Source organism: Rutidosis leptorrhynchoides, chromosome 3 (assembly GCF_046630445.1).
Source record: "Rutidosis leptorrhynchoides isolate AG116_Rl617_1_P2 chromosome 3, CSIRO_AGI_Rlap_v1, whole genome shotgun sequence".
Taxonomy (NCBI): domain Eukaryota; kingdom Viridiplantae; phylum Streptophyta; class Magnoliopsida; order Asterales; family Asteraceae; genus Rutidosis; species Rutidosis leptorrhynchoides.
Window position 1 is genome coordinate 33,820,430 of NC_092335.1, and position 19,716 is coordinate 33,840,145.

The 19,716-nt window shown below is 34.7% G+C and overlaps 1 protein-coding gene across 1 annotated transcript; it reads right to left on the bottom strand.

The window, feature by feature from the left end:
- Positions 1-16,405: 16,405 nt before the first annotated feature.
- Positions 16,406-19,493, bottom strand: LOC139899848 (putative F-box protein At5g15660). The gene is made up of 8 exons (XM_071882677.1): positions 19,372-19,493; positions 19,231-19,290; positions 18,974-19,084; positions 18,782-18,862; positions 18,471-18,641; positions 18,350-18,383; positions 17,682-17,852; positions 16,406-17,580 (listed from the first exon to the last, which is right to left on the bottom strand). The coding sequence occupies exons 1-8, from the start codon at positions 19,438-19,440 to the stop codon at positions 16,406-16,408; spliced, it is 1,872 nt and encodes a 623-aa protein (XP_071738778.1). The 5' UTR covers positions 19,441-19,493.
- Between the last annotated feature and the right edge of the window lie 223 nt (positions 19,494-19,716).

Here is a 19,716-nt window from a genome sequence, read left to right on the forward strand (position 1 = left end):
AAATCAGTTTTTAAATACACATTGGAAGTTATTTATAAATAAATTTTAATAATAAATATTTCAACTTATCATATATATTCAAATAGATATTTAAACCAATAAGTTTAATATACAGTATCAAACAATTAATACATTGTTACCTTTTCAAGTAATAGTATATATGTATCTATTTACATATAATTGTTCGCGAATCATCGAAAACAACCGAAGGGTATTTAAATATATAAAAGTAGTTCAAAAATTTTGAGATTCAGTTTTACAGACTTTGCTTATCGTGTCGGAAATGTTAATCATACAAAGATTAAGTTTAAATTTGGTCAGAAATTTCCGGGTCATCACATAGTTCAAAAGGTATTTCATGTCAAAAGCTAAAGGTGATATCGTGATTAAAATATCACTTCTCCACGTTATAGGAGTAATAAACACTTATAAGAAATAAGGTCCATGTTGAAGTAATATCATATCATCTTTTCTTGCAAAACAAATATAGAACAACACAAATCACCAATACATTAGTGTAAAACCTAAACTAGTCGGTATCAGATTCAACGTACATTGTAACACGTCCATCAACATAGCAGCAGTATGCTATGTTGGAGATATGGAGAACATTAAACAATTAGAGGGAAGATTCCAGGAAACTCACGCGAAGCTTCCACGAAGTTGTTAGGAAACTCACATGTAGCTTCTACGAAGTTGTTAGGAAACTCACATGTAGCTTCCACGAAGTTATGAGGAAATTCACATGTAGCTTCCACGAAGCTGTCAGGAAACTCACATGTAGCCTCCATGAAGCTGTCAGGAAACTCACATGAAGCTTCAAGGAATTGTTTTTAGCTTACTCCTTAAATCATTCTATAAATAGACCCTCTTGTAACTCATTGTAAACACACCACAAATATTCAGTAAATACATTCTCTAGTTGGTCCGTAGACTAAAGCAATCACAACGATTGCATTTCTTGCATTTATAATCTTTCGTTCATTAAGTGGGTTAGTAATCTTGTAGAATTACTATCGATGAGTGATCTTGTTGAATCACTTGCGTTGTTTTGGGTCCTAATATCCTTACAACTGGTATCAGAGTACAAGTTTTCGTTAAGGGAATGATGGCGGAAGACGGAAAGTTTAGAATAGACCGATTCGATGGGAGAGACTTTGGCTTTTGGAAGATGCAAATTGAAGATTACTTGTATCAAAAGAAGCTACATCAACCTCTGTTAGAGACCAAGCCCGAAAGCATGAGCGATGCCGATTGGACGCTTTTGGATCGTCAAGCTTTGGGTGCGATTCGTCTTTCACTTGCTAAGAACGTTGCATACAACGTTGTGAATGAGAAGACGACGTTTGCTTGTTTGAAAGCACTCTCTAACTTGTATGAGAAACCTACCGCTTCTAATAAGGTTTTTCTCATGCGACAATTGTTCAATAAGAAGATGAAGGAAGGTACGAGTGCAACGGATCATATCAACGAGTTCAACAACATCATATCGAGGTTAGCATCGGTAGATATTGTGTTTGATGATGAGTTAAAGGCACTAATCTTGCTTTCATCATTACCGGAAAGTTGGTCGGGTACGGTTACCGCAGTTAGTAGCTCTACGGGAACTACTAATCTAGCGTTTGAAGGAATAAGGGATTTGATTCTTGGTAAAGATACTCGTAGGAGAAACTCGGGGGAATCGACATCTGGTTCTTTGTTAAGTACCGACAGCCGTGGTAGGAAATTTGATCGCGGTGAGAAGAAGGGTAGAAAGAAGTCTAAGAAGAGGTATCCATCGAAAGATAGAAGTGAAGCTGTTTGTTGGGGTTGCAATCAAAAAGAACACTTTCAAAGGAATTGTAAAAATGGTCCGGCGAAAGGTGTGAACTTGACCGAGGAAGAAAGTGATGATGCACTTTTATGTAGTGTTGAAAATTCTACGGAGTCTTGGATTTTGGATTCGGGAGCTTCGTTTCATGCTACTCATGTCAAAAGCATGATGAAGAATTTTCGTCCATATCAAGGCAAGGTGAGATTGGCGGACGACAAACAACTTAATATAGAGGGCATTAGAGATGTTGTATTGAAGACTACTCTTGGCTCTAATTGGACCTTGAAAAACGTAAGGTACATTCCTAAATTATAAAGGAAACTTATTTCGGTTGGTCAATTAGATGATGAAGGTAACGCGGTTACTTTTGAAAACCGCCAATGGAAGGTGGTTAAGGGTAGTTGTGTCGTGGCTCGTGGACATAAAAGGAGAACTCTTTATATGGTTGAAGTGTTTGATGAAGACACGGTGGTTGCTACGGTTAATGTTGAGTCCGAATCAACTCTATGGCACCGAAGACTCGGGCATATGAGTGAGAAGGGTATGAAGATGCTTGTTTCGAGTGAGAGAATTCCAGATTTGAAAAAGGTAGAACTTGAATTTTGCGAACCATGTATATATGGGAAGCAAAAGAAGGTGACTTTTGGGAAATCGGGAAATGCTCCTAAGTTGGAGAAATTGGAGCTTGTTCATACGGATGTGTTTGGTCCAACCAATATAGAATCACATGGAGGTTCTCGCTATTATGTCACCTTCATTGACGACTCCACTCGAAAGGTATGGGTTTATTTTCTTAAAGCTAAATCTGATGTAATTAATACATTTGTGAAGTGGAAAGCTATGGTAGAAAATGAGACTAATTTGAAAGTCAAGAGCTTGAAGTCGGATAATGGAGGGGAATATGGTAGTCTTGAGTTTAAAGACCATTGTGCAAAGCTTGGTATTAGAATGTTGAAAACGGTACCGGAGACACCGCAACACAATGGGGTCGCCGAACGTATGAATCGTACGTTAAATGAAAGGGCTAAGAGTATGAGACTACATGCCGGTTTGCCTAAGATGTTTTGGGCAGATGCGGTTTATACGGCGGCTTATTTGATTAATAAGGGACCCTCAACACCGTTGGGTTTCCGAATTCCCGAGGAAGAATGGAAAGGTAAGAAGGTGAGTTATAATCACCTTAGGATCTTTGGATGTAATGCTTATGTGAAGACCAAAGATGTGGATAGAGACAAGCTTGAAGCTAAGTCAAAAAAGTGTACTTTCATAGGTTACGGGTCGGATGAAATGGGTTATCGTTGTTGGGATAACGAGGCTAGAAAAGTGATTCGTTCTCGTGATGTTACCTTTGATGAAGATTCGGTTTATGGCAAACCGGAAACGGGGAGTCCTAAACCGGGTCATGTTACTTTTGACGATGTTTCTATTGATGATCTTGCAGGTTCTAGTGGGAGTACGGGTAACAATGAATTTCCAATTAACGGTGAGGCGTCAGAAAATGCTAATGATGGAAATGATTCGGAAAGCGATGATGATTCCGAACATAGTGCGAGTTCTAGTGATGAGGAGGACACAAATGAAACCGGTCCAACCATTTCGGTTGCTCCTACACTAAGACGCTCGACTAGAGTGCCCAAACCTAATCCTAGGTATTCTCCATCAGCAAACTACTTGCTCTATACCGAGAATGGTGAACCCGAAAGTTACTTTGAGGCAAGGAAGACAAAATAATCCATACAATGGGAGCTTGCCATGAAAGAAGAGATGGGGTCACTTGAGAAGAATAAAACTTGGTCACTAGTGAAGTTACCTCATGATAAAAGGGCGTTGCAAAGTAAATGGGTGTATCGAATCAAGAATGAGTTGGATGGCAAGAAAAGGTACAAGGCTCATTTGGTAGTCAAAGGCTTTCAACAAAATGAAGGGGTTGACTACAAAGAGATATTTTCACCAGTAGTTAAAATGACTACTATCCGTTTGGTACTTTCTATTGTTGCATCCGAAGACTTACATCTAGAGCAACTAGATGTGAAGACCGCATTCTTGCATGGTGATCTTATTGAAGAGATCTACATGAGGCAACCCGAGGGCTTTGAGGTAAAGGGTAAAGAAAAGTGGGTTTGTAAGCTAAAGAAAAGTCTGTATGGATTGAAGCAAGCACCTCGGCAATGGTACTTGAAGTTTGATGATTTTATGAAGCGGATCACTGTTGCTACTTGAAGAAACTCAAGTCTTCTTATATAATCTTATTATTGTATGTTGACGACATGTTACTTGAAGGTTCCAACATGTCTGAAATTAACAAGTTGAAGGGATTACATTCCCGTGAATTCGAGATGAAAGATCTTGGTGCTGCTAGGAAAATACTTGACATGAGTATTGTGCGTGATCGTGTGAAAGGTACTCTATACTTGTCTCAATCCAAATATATTGAGAAAGTATTAGAGAGGTTCAATATGGAGAATTCAAAGGCTCGTTATATGCCTTTGGGTAGCACGATTAAGTTATCAAAAATAGCACGATTAAGTTATCAAAAAGTCAATCACCAAAGACGGTAAAAGACAAAATGGATATGGAAAAGGTTCCATATGTATCGGCCGTGGGTAGTATTATGTATGCCATGGTTTGTACAAGACCCGATATTGCTCAAGAAGTGGGAGTTGTAAGTCGTTATATGTCTAATCCGGGGAAAGAGCATTGGGAAGCGGTCAAATGGTTGCTTCGTTATTTGAAAGGTATTTCTAATATGGGATTGTGTTTCTCCAAAAACAATCTCATACTTAGGGGTTATGCGGATGCTGATTTGGGTGGATGTGATGATTCGGGGAAAAGCACTACGGGTTATGTTTTCACAATAGGGAAGACGGCGGTTAGTTGGATGTCTCGACTACAAAAGAGTGTTGCTTTGTCAACTACCGAGGCCGAATATATGGCTATTGCAGAAGCTTCTAAAGAGCTTGTTTGATTGAAGAACTTCTTAGGTGAGTTGGGTAAAAGACAAGACTATTGCGTCTTGTATTGTGATAATCAGAGTGCAATACATCTTGGGAAGAATTCGGTGTTTCATAGTCGTACGAAACACATCAATATAAGCTATCATTTTTGTGATGACCCGGAAATTTCTGATCAAATTTAAACTTAATCTTTGTATGATTAACATTTCCGACACGATAAGCAAAGTCTGTAAAACTGAATCTCAAAATTTTTGAACTATTCAAATACCTTTCGGTTATTCTCAACGATTCGCGAACCATTATATGTAAATAGATACATATATATACTATAACTTGAAAATGTAACAAAGTTTAAATTGCATGATAACGTACATTAAACTTATTGATTTATATATCTATTTGAATATATATGATTTCAAGTTATTTAGTAAACGATAATAACATTCGATTATTGATTCGATTGATATTTAGATAAGTTAACTAAAACGTTTAAGATGAACCAGTAAAACACTAATTTGCTACAGTGTTTTCAAATTGCCACATTACTCAAAATGCTACAGTGTTTTCGAAAATCACTATTTGCTACAGTGAAATTTACTTTGCTACAGTGAATTGCTACAGTAAAACTTTAACACGTATCTGTGATAAATCCTTCGGCATTATTATTACTGAAAGTAACCTTGCAATTCCTTTTTAAAAGTATCCAGTATTATCACCCATTCAACTAGTCAACGACGACCTTTCAGACTTATAACTTTGGCATATACGTTTTTGTTACTGGGGAACCTTTTATGTTCCACCATATTAGCAGTAAATGTACCAGCGACTCCGTCACTCTGCTATTTGAAACTCTCCGGAAATCACTATATATACATTGAAACCTTATCATGTACTCATCCACATCTTGTAACAATAGTTGCCATTCCAACTATCGGGAATTTGCAATCAGTATTTTGAAATCTTGCAGCACGTCTACGCCAACAGTTATATGTGTACATATAACGTCTACCTCCTCGAATTACATACTTCGAATGTGAAGTTTTTGAAAAACACCCCAAACTATGAAACTAGTTCTCTGAAATTGGAACAATGCTGATGAAGCAGCAAAAACTGTAAACGACCTTAACAGTCAAAAGTTTGATGATAAAGAATAATATGGTGGTAAAGCTGAGAAAAAGAGAAGGTTTGAAACTGGAAAACGGATTGAGCAAAGTATGAAGGAGGGTTGTGGATAAATCACAAAGACTAAACCTGCCTTCAAAGAATACAAATGATTCAGTATCTGCTGAAGTCATTAACGAATACCTTGCTCCTGATACTAAACCCCTACGGACAATATTCTTCATCATCCTTCGATATTATAAATTCTAAGATATTATCATATCTTTCATTATAAATATCTTCGATATTTCTGAAGATATCTTCATAACTATTATCATCCGAAATTATTTATCTCTTCACGCTATATGTGTTACATCATAAAAGAAACTATTTTAGTTTCTAATTTCTGAAAATTTTGAAAAATGGATGTTTTTGAAGTAGTGTTGGGAACTGAAGCATGAGTTAGTATAATATAATGACACTTGATCAACGTGATTATATTACAGTAAGTCATGCTGAGTTTCTAATGGAACGTGATAAAGGTTCACAGATCCCACCCTCATAATGAACCATGTTACATAACTCTTTTATTCTATTTAACCTCTAAACATATCAAGAAAATATTTTCTTGATGATTCGGTCTTTTCCGGATATTCTGGTAATTTGACAAATCAAGATCGTGCCATTACGATTACCTTCTTAGAACATTAACTATGTTCATTCTGAAATGTATAGCTATGAATTCTGGACCAGTATCCGCTTGACTTAAGGTCGGGAAGAGAAAACGAAAGCATGAAGCTCCGAAATATAATGGAAAATAAAAGCCAGATAAAAACACATAAATTTACAAACCGTGTATATCAATGCGTATAGCAATATAAAGACACGGGAGAATGATAAATACAACTATCCCTAGAGCATAATAGAAATAAACAGATTCTTCTGGTGGGAGCTGGAAAAGAAGGATGATTGTGGCAAACGTCAATATTAGGTCAAGAACCAGAACTGGATTGAGCATTTTCACAATCTTTTGAATGTATTAATTGGGGAAGAAAGTAGGGATGGTAAAAATAATGAGACGGAAGAGGTCAATTTATAGCGAAATATCTGACATAGAAATCGAGGCAGATTACGCATTTAATCAAAGAAAATCCTAATTTCCGCAAATTCCGAAGAATCAAATCTTATTTAGATTATGAAGATTTTCTATTCCTTAAATTACGGAAATCAATTGTTACTACGTCAAGAGATAAGACGCATCTCTATTCTCCATTTCACTCTATTACGATAACTTCTCTCATACGCTTTGAGTAATCGGATTGTTTTATCCATATTATTCAACGGTAATAAAATTCTATTTATCAACTCATATTCGTCATGAAAACATTTTTATTGTTAGCCATGACGACCTCACTCAAATTTCGGGACGAAATTTCTTTAACGGGTAGGTACTGTGATGACCCGGAAATTTCTGATCAAATTTAAACTTAATCTTTGTATGATTAACATTTCCGACACGATAAGCAAAGTCTGTAAAACTGAATCTCAAAATTTTTGAACTATTCAAATACCTTTCGGTTATTCTCAACGATTCGCGAACCATTATATGTAAATAGATACATATATATACTATAACTTGAAAATGTAACAAAGTTTTAATTGCATGATAACGTACATTAAACTTATTGATTTATATATCTATTTGAATATATATGATTTCAAGTTATTTAGTAAACGATAATAACATTCGATTATTGATTCGATTGATATTTAGATAAGTTAACTAAAACGTTTAAGATGAACCAGTAAAACACTAATTTGCTACAGTGTTTTCAAATTGCCACATTACTCAAAATGCTACAGTGTTTTCGAAAATCACTATTTGCTACAGTGAAATTTACTTTGCTACAGTGAATTGCTACCGTAAAAATTGACTTTGCTACAGTAACTTTGCTACAGTAAAACGCTATTTTAAAATGTATTTTAACAAATAGCGAGACAATGATTTATAGAAGTAAATGACCAAAACACTCAAATGTATAAGTTATAATTTGAGTGATATAATTTAGGGATAATTTAAGTTATATTGTGACAAAGGTACGAGTCACAAAACGAAAAGTACACGATATAAAATAGTACGCAAGGACGTCTGAAAATCCGGAACCGGGACCCGAGTCAAGAAGAAACGCCCGACGCAACGGACCAAAAATATCTAGTCTACTATGCACAAGAATAAAATATAATATATAAATAATTATATTAATTATTTATATATTTATATTTATTTTATATTATGTCGACAAGCTAGGAGCCAAAACAATGTGAGCTGTCCCTGGTCCTCATGCGAGTCGCATGGCCAGAAGGCCATTTCCATGCGAGTCGCATGACTCCAGATTTCAGGCCAGGTTCTATAAATTGCAACATTTTCTGCCGAGTAAAGAAAGAAAAAAAAAACACACACATACATATTACTCCGTATTTATTTTATTTATTATTTATATTATTATTATTATTATTATTAATAAGATTATTATTAATCTTATTATTTTTTTATTATTAGTGTTATTATTTTTGCGATACAAAAATAATAATGTACATCAAATATTACGACGGAGTGTTGTCCAAGTAATTTTCAAAATGAGTTTTCGAGCAAGCTAGAGCTAAGGAAATTATGGGTTATTGCCAAGGAGGTTATGGGTAATGTTCGGGGGTATTTTTTGTAAATCAAACCTCGTGTTTATCATCTCCGATGCGTCTACGTGCTTTTCTACAATATTGTATATCAATATTAAACAGTGAGTTTCATATGATCCCTTTTACTCAATATATTTTTGGGCTGAGAATACATGCGACTGTTTATAAATACTGAAAATACTAGATTTATATGCGTAAGTTTCATATGATCCCTTTTACTCAATATATTTTTGGGCTGAGAATACATGCGACTGTTTATAAATACTGAAAATACTAGATTTATATGCGTAAGTTTCATATGATCCCTTATACTCAATATATTTTTGGGCTGAGAATACATGCACTCTATTTTAAACGCAATGGATACAAGTACATACTAAATTCTACACTGAGTTTGAACCGAAAATCCCTTAGCTTTGGTAACTAGTAACTGCCAGTTATAAGAACTGGTGGGCGCAGGTAGTAGTATATGGATCCATAGGGCTTGACATCCCCGTCCGAGCTAGAGCACTAGCCTTTTAACGGACGTATGCTATTTGAGAAGCGTACACGTTGGTTTGCGTGTATTATTAAGATGATTATACAAAGGGTATAAATTATATATACGTTAAGTTTAGTTACCAGGGTGCTCAATTTCGTAGAATATTTTGATAAACGTTTCTGGATGAAACAACTGAAATCTTGTAATCCACTTTTATATACAGATTATGCGAAACACTAAAACTATGAACTCACCAACCTTTGTGTTGACACTTGTTAGCATGTTTATTCTCAGGTTCCCTAGAAGTCTTCCGCTGTTTGCTTACATGTTATACAAGCTATGTGCATGGAGTCTTGCATGCTTTATTCAAGAAAACGTTGCATTCACAAAACCATCATCATGTATCTATTTTGACTGCATTGTCAACGGAAGTATTATTGTAAACTATTATTTACGGTGGTTGTCTATATGTAGAAATCATCAGATGTCGAAAACCTTGGAATTAAATATTCATTTATGGTATGCCTTTTCAAAAGAATGCAATGTTTACAAAACGTATCATATAGAGGTCAAATACCTCGCAATGGAATCAATGAATGACGTGTTCGTCCATATGGATTTGGAGCGATCGTCACAGTTGGTATCAGAGCGTTGGTCTTAGCGAACCAGAATTTGCATTAGTGTGTCTAACCGGTTATTGTTAGGATACATTAGTGAGTCTGGACTTCGACCATGTCTGCATGATAAAAGTTGTTGCTTATAATTTTTTTTGTTAGAAATTACCTGCTTATCATTCCTTGTGTGGAAAATTACCTGCTTATCATTTGTAGTCTAGACACACCTTATTGCATGGATTGCATGACTAGTGTATAGACAAAATGAATATCTTAGCGTATCTGTTACTGTTACCTTTACTTGACAGTTTCCGAAAGTTTCTCCATAATTTACGGATCCTTTGTACTATATAAAGGTATTCTATGTAATTAAAATATCATCCGATATCCGAAAATCATTTCACATCGAAAATTATTTATCTAACCGTGTAAGATGAATTCTGCAAGTAATTCGAGTTCTTCGGATTCCGATATGAATTTCCACCTGAGTTCCGAAAGCAGTGTAACCGGAATGAATCAACCAATCAGTCATCACCAATTCTGGATGAATTGGGGATGGGTTCGTAATCAACTTAATCAATGGAGACAAGAGGAAGGCGATCCTTTCCACCAACCGAATTCACCTCTTGGTGAGGAACCTGAGGCACTTACCGGCGAACCCGTTCGAAACACTATCTTTACCCTAATTTCCAGGATATTTCGCAACGATTATATGATAACTAGAATTTTAAACTTTATTCATCCTCTCGTACCAACCGCCAATCATCCCGGAATAATAGAAGAAGTTAACGAGCTTCGCGCTCGAGTTGTGGCTTTGGAGAATATGATGCACAATTTGCAGGCATCACAGGCAGCACCGGTAGCACCACCAGAACCAGCAGCACAACCAATAACAGTACCAGCACCACCTTCAACAACATCCGCACCGTAAACCTTAACCTCACAATCTGTCCCACGAGTATCAACCTCATACGCACCGTAGGCACCGAAGAATACTAATAACCATAAACGATGAAGTATTAATTCATAACTTCATTGGAGAAATATCCTGCGACGATTATGTAATCTTTAATATAGAAGAGATTATTCGTTTCTAGTTCCAACCGAAAATCAAATGAGTTTAATAACTCATTAAATCTATATTACATCTGAAGGAAATATACATACATATATTTTCATAAAGATTGTAATTGAAAATTCTTTTGTACAAACTGTTAATGATGAGAATATTTTAATGGGTAGGTAATACCCTAGAAATATATAAATTCCACATTAATATGTTACACTATACATTCTTCAATTCTGATTCAGCAATCATTAACTATACTGCTCAAACCTATAGATATACGTATCTGTTCATCGCAGAATAACCATTTTCATTCAATTTCATATTCTAATTTCGATAGATCAGAATCCAAGTCAAGATTAAATGAAAAACATCACTCTTAGATTCCTACATCTTTCAAAACCATGCTTCGAAACCCATGCTTTGAATTCAGAACAGTACTAGAACATCATATGATTATATTTTGCGTTCAAACCCATCGAAATTCTTGGAAACACTTCAACTAATGAACAAACGAGAAGACAAACCAACTACACGATATCTACGAGAAGAAAGATTTGTACTTATAATCATATATCTGGAAAGCTCTCGAAACCTAAGTAAAACTTTAACACGTATCTGTGATAAATCCTTCGGCATTATTATTACTGAAAGTAACCTTGCAATTCCTTTTTAAAAGTATCCAGTATTATCACCCATTCAACTAGTCAACAACGACCTTTCAGACTTATAACTTTGGCATATACGTTTTTGTTACTGGGGAACCTTTTATGTTCCACCATATTAGCAGTAAATGTACCAGCGACTCCGTCACTCTGCTATTTGAAACTCTCCGGAAATCACTATATATACATTGAAACCTTATCATGTACTCATCCACATCTTGTAACAATAGTTGCCATTCCAACTATCGGGAATTTGCAATCAGTATTTTGAAATCTTGCAGCACGTCTACGCCAACAGTTATATGTGTACATATAACGTCTACCTCCTCGAATTACATACTTCGAATGTGAAGTTTTTGAAAAACACCCCAAACTATGAAACTAGTTCTCTGAAATTGGAACAATGCTGATGAAGCAGCAAAAACTGTAAACGACCTTAACAGTCAAAAGTTTGATGATAAAGAATAATATGGTGGTAAAGCTGAGAAAAAGAGAAGGTTTGAAACTGGAAAACGGATTGAGCAAAGTATGAAGGAGGGTTGTGGATAAATCACAAAGACTAAACCTGCCTTCAAAGAATACAAATGATTCAGTATCTGCTGAAGTCATTAACGAATACCTTGCTCCTGATACTAAACCCCTACGGACAATATTCTTCATCATCCTTCGATATTATAAATTCTAAGATATTATCATATCTTTCATTATAAATATCTTCGATATTTCTGAAGATATCTTCATAACTATTATCATCCGAAATTATTTATCTCTTCACGCTATATGTGTTACATCATAAAAGAAACTATTTTAGTTTCTAATTTCTGAAAATTTTGAAAAATGGATGTTTTTGAAGTAGTGTTGGGAACTGAAGCATGAGTTAGTATAATATAATGACACTTGATCAACGTGATTATATTACAGTAAGTCATGCTGAGTTTCTAATGGAACGTGATAAAGGTTCACAGATCCCACCCTCATAATGAACCATGTTACATAACTCTTTTATTCTATTTAACCTCTAAACATATCAAGAAAATATTTTCTTGATGATTCGGTCTTTTCCGGATATTCTGGTAATTTGACAAATCAAGATCGTGCCATTACGATTACCTTCTTAGAACATTAACTATGTTCATTCTGAAATGTATAGCTATGAATTCTGGACCAGTATCCGCTTGACTTAAGGTCGGGAAGAGAAAACGAAAGCATGAAGCTCCGAAATATAATGGAAAATAAAAGCCAGATAAAAACACATAAATTTACAAACCGTGTATATCAATGCGTATAGCAATATAAAGACACGGGAGAATGATAAATACAACTATCCCTAGAGCATAATAGAAATAAACAGATTCTTCTGGTGGGAGCTGGAAAAGAAGGATGATTGTGGCAAACGTCAATATTAGGTCAAGAACCAGAACTGGATTGAGCATTTTCACAATCTTTTGAATGTATTAATTGGGGAAGAAAGTAGGGATGGTAAAAATAATGAGACGGAAGAGGTCAATTTATAGCGAAATATCTGACATAGAAATCGAGGCAGATTACGCATTTAATCAAAGAAAATCCTAATTTCCGCAAATTCCGAAGAATCAAATCTTATTTAGATTATGAAGATTTTCTATTCCTTAAATTACGGAAATCAATTGTTACTACGTCAAGAGATAAGACGCATCTCTATTCTCCATTTCACTCTATTACGATAACTTCTCTCATACGCTTTGAGTAATCGGATTGTTTTATCCATATTATTCAACGGTAATAAAATTCTATTTATCAACTCATATTCGTCATGAAAACATTTTTATTGTTAGCCATGACGACCTCACTCAAATTTCGGGACGAAATTTCTTTAACGGGTAGGTACTGTGATGACCCGGAAATTTCTGATCAAATTTAAACTTAATCTTTGTATGATTAACATTTCCGACACGATAAGCAAAGTCTGTAAAACTGAATCTCAAAATTTTTGAACTATTCAAATACCTTTCGGTTATTCTCAACGATTCGCGAACCATTATATGTAAATAGATACATATATATACTATAACTTGAAAATGTAACAAAGTTTTAATTGCATGATAACGTACATTAAACTTATTGATTTATATATCTATTTGAATATATATGATTTCAAGTTATTTAGTAAACGATAATAACATTCGATTATTGATTCGATTGATATTTAGATAAGTTAACTAAAACGTTTAAGATGAACCAGTAAAACACTAATTTGCTACAGTGTTTTCAAATTGCCACATTACTCAAAATGCTACAGTGTTTTCGAAAATCACTATTTGCTACAGTGAAATTTACTTTGCTACAGTGAATTGCTACCGTAAAAATTGACTTTGCTACAGTAACTTTGCTACAGTAAAACGCTATTTTAAAATGTATTTTAACAAATAGCGAGACAATGATTTATAGAAGTAAATGACCAAAACACTCAAATGTATAAGTTATAATTTGAGTGATATAATTTAGGGATAATTTAAGTTATATTGTGACAAAGGTACAAGTCACAAAACGAAAAGTACACGATATAAAATAGTACGCAAGGACGTCTGAAAATCCGGAACCGGGACCCGAGTCAAGAAGAAACGCCCGACGCAACGGACCAAAAATATCTAGTCTACTATGCACAAGAATAAAATATAATATATAAATAATTATATTAATTATTTATATATTTATATTTATTTTATATTATGTCGACAAGCTAGGAGCCAAAACAATGTGAGCTGTCCCTGGTCCTCATGCGAGTCGCATGGCCAGAAGGCCATTTCCATGCGAGTCGCATGACTCCAGATTTCAGGCCAGGTTCTATAAATTGCAACATTTTCTGCCGAGTAAAGAAAGAAAAAAAAAACACACACATACATATTACTCCGTATTTATTTTATTTATTATTTATATTATTATTATTATTATTATTATTATTAATAAGATTATTATTAATCTTATTATTTTTTTATTATTAGTGTTATTATTTTTGCGATACAAAAATAATAATGTACATCAAATATTACGACGGAGTGTTGTCCAAGTAATTTTCAAAATGAGTTTTCGAGCAAGCTAGAGCTAAGGAAATTATGGGTTATTGCCAAGGAGGTTATGGGTAATGTTCGGGGGTATTTTTTGTAAATCAAACCTCGTGTTTATCATCTCCGATGCGTCTACGTGCTTTTCTACAATATTGTATATCAATATTAAACAGTGAGTTTCATATGATCCCTTTTACTCAATATATTTTTGGGCTGAGAATACATGCGACTGTTTATAAATACTGAAAATACTAGATTTATATGCGTAAGTTTCATATGATCCCTTATACTCAATATATTTTTGGGCTGAGAATACATGCACTCTATTTTAAACGCAATGGATACAAGTACATACTAAATTCTACACTGAGTTTGAACCGAAAATCCCTTAGCTTTGGTAACTAGTAACTGCCAGTTATAAGAACTGGTGGGCGCAGGTAGTAGTATATGGATCCATAGGGCTTGACATCCCCGTCCGAGCTAGAGCACTAGCCTTTTAACGGACGTATGCTATTTGAGAAGCGTACACGTTGGTTTGCGTGTATTATTAAGATGATTATACAAAGGGTATAAATTATATATACGTTAAGTTTAGTTACCAGGGTGCTCAATTTCGTAGAATATTTTGATAAACGTTTCTGGATGAAACAACTGAAATCTTGTAATCCACTTTTATATACAGATTATGCGAAACACTAAAACTATGAACTCACCAACCTTTGTGTTGACACTTGTTAGCATGTTTATTCTCAGGTTCCCTAGAAGTCTTCCGCTGTTTGCTTACATGTTATACAAGCTATGTGCATGGAGTCTTGCATGCTTTATTCAAGAAAACGTTGCATTCACAAAACCATCATCATGTATCTATTTTGACTGCATTGTCAACGGAAGTATTATTGTAAACTATTATTTACGGTGGTTGTCTATATGTAGAAATCATCAGATGTCGAAAACCTTGGAATTAAATATTCATTTATGGTATGCCTTTTCAAAAGAATGCAATGTTTACAAAACGTATCATATAGAGGTCAAATACCTCGCAATGGAATCAATGAATGACGTGTTCGTCCATATGGATTTGGAGCGATCGTCACAATTTTATTCGACAACATATAAATGATGGTACTTTATTATTGGAGAAAATCCTTGGTACGAAGAATCCTGCTGATATGTTTACTAAGGTTGTTACGACAGAGAAATTGAGGTTTTGCATTACCTCAATTGGTCTTCTAATGAATTGATGAGAGAAGACCCCAACTAGAGAATTAGAGAGTTAATATTCTAACAAGTAATGTTGAAGACCTTGTATCGAAAGTCTGCTCATCCGAAGTATGTGTTGAGTGTGCGTGTCCCAAATGGAGTTTGGCGGTATAATGGTGGTTTAACGTTCTTGGTTAGATCGTTGATATTTTGGGTTGACGAAGGTTGGGTTTGTTCAAAGTCTTCAAGTGGGAGATTGTTGGAGATATGAAGAACTTTAAACAATTAGAGGGAAGATTCCAGAAAACTCACACGAAGCTTCCACGAAGTTGTTAGGAAACTCACATGTAGCTTCTACGAAGTTGTTAGGAAACTCACATGTAGCTTCCACGAAGTTATGAGGAAATTCACATGTAGCTTCCACGAAGCTGTCAGGAAACTCACATGTAGCCTCCATGAAGCTGTCAGGAAACTCACATGAAGCTTCAAGGAATTGTTTTTAGCTTACTCCTTAAATCATTATATAAATAGACCCTCTTGTAACTCATTGTAAACACACCACAAATATTCAGTAAATACATTCTCTAGTTGGTCCGTGGACTAAAGCAATCACAACGATTGCATATAACCACGTTATCTCTTGTGTCGATTTACATTTCTTGCATTTATAATCATTCGTTCATTAAGTGGGTTAGTAATCTTGTAGAATTACTATGGTGAGTGATCTTGTTGAATCACTTGCGTTGTTTTGGGTCCTAATATGCTATGCATCATCATTTTTTGCCATCATCACCATTAATGAGGATAGTATTCGGTTGATCAATCAGTAGTAAAGTTTTAGTGTACGAGTGCACGCTGACTTCCATCATAGAATAATAGTCTTCAAAAACTTCAAGATCGGTGAAGTGTTCTAAGCATGGATTGTAAACTTCATATCTATCTCCTTTAGAAGGTGATGATGTTAACAATATAGGCTCCCCATTCTTTGTAAATCCTTCTACAAAATCGGCTGAACCCATTGGTGCCTTATAAGTAAAAACCTTTTCATAAGAGTTTGGAGCACCGTGCTTTAATATCCAGACATCAAAAACTTTTTGATTGCCCTCTTTGTACTTTTTAATCAGAGCAAGAGACTCCATTCGCTTAGAGAGACCTAAATGCCCGTCACGTTTTGCCAAACTATCTGGTAGGTCGTCTACTTCATCAAGTTTTTCAGTTGTCAAATCAAATGTATTAATCATATATCTATCACCTCCATTCACTGTTCTTCTTAAAGCAACAAAATAAATGACACCATTTAATTCTACCTGATCGAATTCCAAGTGAACCGATATACGATGCTTATTGCTAGGTACAGTTCTCCAAACCCCCGAGCTTACACTATAAACCTGGGCATCCCAGTTGACTTTATTAGAATGGGTAGTACTATCACAACATCTCCAAAGGTTGACCAGCTTAGGATCACAAGTGTCACGACTGACTCCAAAGCCAACAACCGTATGAAAGGCATTAGGAATCGAAACGTCAACGCGCCTCTGAATAAAGGGATTACATATAACACATTTCTCATCTATATTTTCATGATCATATATGCATATCAACCCGCTAGAGGAACCGAGTACGAACGATGAGTTAGGAGAAGTAATACACCACTTGTTTCGTGGGAAATTTTCAACATCAATGATTGAAACGTAAATTGGTGATTCAGCATCGGTTTCTGTTTCGTACCGTATAAGTATATGATGCTGCTGATTGTGGCGGACACTGTGATCATTGATGAACTTCGGGCTTTTGATGATGTTATTAAATGATTTTGAAATCAGCGTGCATTGAATCAGTGATTTAATAGGAAGACGTTTTATGATTTCAATTTGAATCTCGATCGGTAATTCGGAGTGCGAGTCAATATCAGCATCTGTTTTCGCCTCCTTAGTGGTTTTGCCCTCACCTATAAAACATATTATTATATAAAGCATAAAAAACATGAGCATATTGCAAGTTGCAAAAACATGTACACGTGTAATTAAAGAAAGAAAAAAATAGGTGTACCTTGATCTTTTGCGGACTCCTTCTTGGTAGGAACTTTAGTCTCTACCTTTTTTCTTTTCTTTTCTTCCTTAGATTTCTTACTTGATTCAGCAACACCTTTCTTGGAGGCCAAAGTAGAAGACTTTTTATTGGATTTAGTAGTAGCTGATTTCACATCATGAACTTTTTTAACTGATCAACAAATGGATAGGTCATATTGCAATTGGTCAAGAGAAGCTAAGATAGAAAATCTAAAAGGTTGAGTGCCCAGATGTATGCAACTTCTAAATTGAGCATGCGTTAATCAACAAGCATATCAGTATAAAGGGTGCCAATTAAAAAATGCGAGTGATTTGCTAACACTATGTTAGTGATTTGTAAATCTTTATAGTACACAATCCTGCACTTATCCTATTTATTTTTTATTTTATATTATTTTTACCAGCAAAATCTTATCCTATTTATTATTCAGTTAAATAATAAAAAAATGTTCAGATACATGCATTGATCTTATCTAATTCAGTCTCTCTCTTTTAACATATGACACTTGTATATAAGACAGACATACATATACATGTATAAATATAAACACACAGACACACACAACTAAAGTTTCTTCATGTGTATAATTAAAGAAAACGAACTATATATAAGTACGTAAATTAAATAAAAGCAGTAATAGCGTGTACCATTTAGAATTATCTTAAGCCGGGTACTTGAACCCTGCACCAATCGACCCATACATACGATCACATACAAGCAAAGATAATAAACCACTAATTAAAAACATCAATTCAACAAAGTACTTACTTTTCCAATTGAAAGGGGTTTTGGAGAAGATAGCCTACTCATAGACTGTGTGTAGCGTTCAACAGTCTTCCTTTCTCTACTTGGCCTTTCAATCGGTTTCACAGGACTCGATTCACTCTTCAATTTCTTCAAATCACCTCTTTTTGCACTATTATCTTTACTTTCTCTTTTCTATGAAGAAAGAAAAAATAAAAACAGTATGTTACTCACTTTACACTGCCACTGTTGCTCAATATATTTAACACGCATTTTAAGATAATTTTCACAAGACATCTAACAAAACAAATGCATAGATTCATGAAGAAACAAACTTGTTCTTTTTCAGGAAGTAAGACTTCAGTTGTTACATGTGGAGATTGTAGAAACTCTAACAGCTTTAATGAAACCTCTTCCTGAAAACATTAAAAAAAAAAAAAAAAAACCACATACTATCAACAAAAAAAAAAAAAATCATTACAGTGTATTGTCCATATTATGATCCAATGATTGAATTTTACACTTGCCTTCGTAAGAGATGACTTGTTGATTTGAAGATTAAGAAGATCGCAGAAATCAAATAACTTTTTTATAGTAAGTTTATCAAGCCTCTCTTTCACCTTTGTCCTCTGTTTTTCCTGCAGCCAACATAAAAATAACAGTCCAAAGTTAAATAAAAACTAATCCAGTCATATTACTGTAGTATTTATAGCCATGGTATCTAATTAAAGAAAAAAATAGTTCCACCATATCAAACATAATTAAATAGAGCAAAAATGTTCACCTCATCATCAGTCCAAACAAAACCAGAAAACATGCCAATGTTCTTTTTCAAAGTGTTCAGCTGTAAACATGACCATCGTACTTGACAAATTAGAAGAAAAAAGACTACTAAAAGTGGCAGATTTGGGATCAGGATTCTCACATTTGCTCGCTTATTGTAAAGAACAATATGTAGTGACTGCAAGTTATCATCAGGGTTCCTCTTGGACATCTTGTACGCTACTGAAATAATATGTTGAGCACATGATTAAGAGGGAGTTGGATAAATACACAGCTAATTTTCACTAATAACATTCAAAACCATAAATATTGATAGGAATCAGAAGTATCATCCCATATACTTCTGTAACAACTAATTATTCGATTATATTATACTTATCAGGCTTAGATGGTGAAATATGAAGACTTCAAAGAGTATATGTTAGAGCTCATTGAATGACAGAAACACATATGCCAATCTGTTTCAATAATATAGCACACACACACA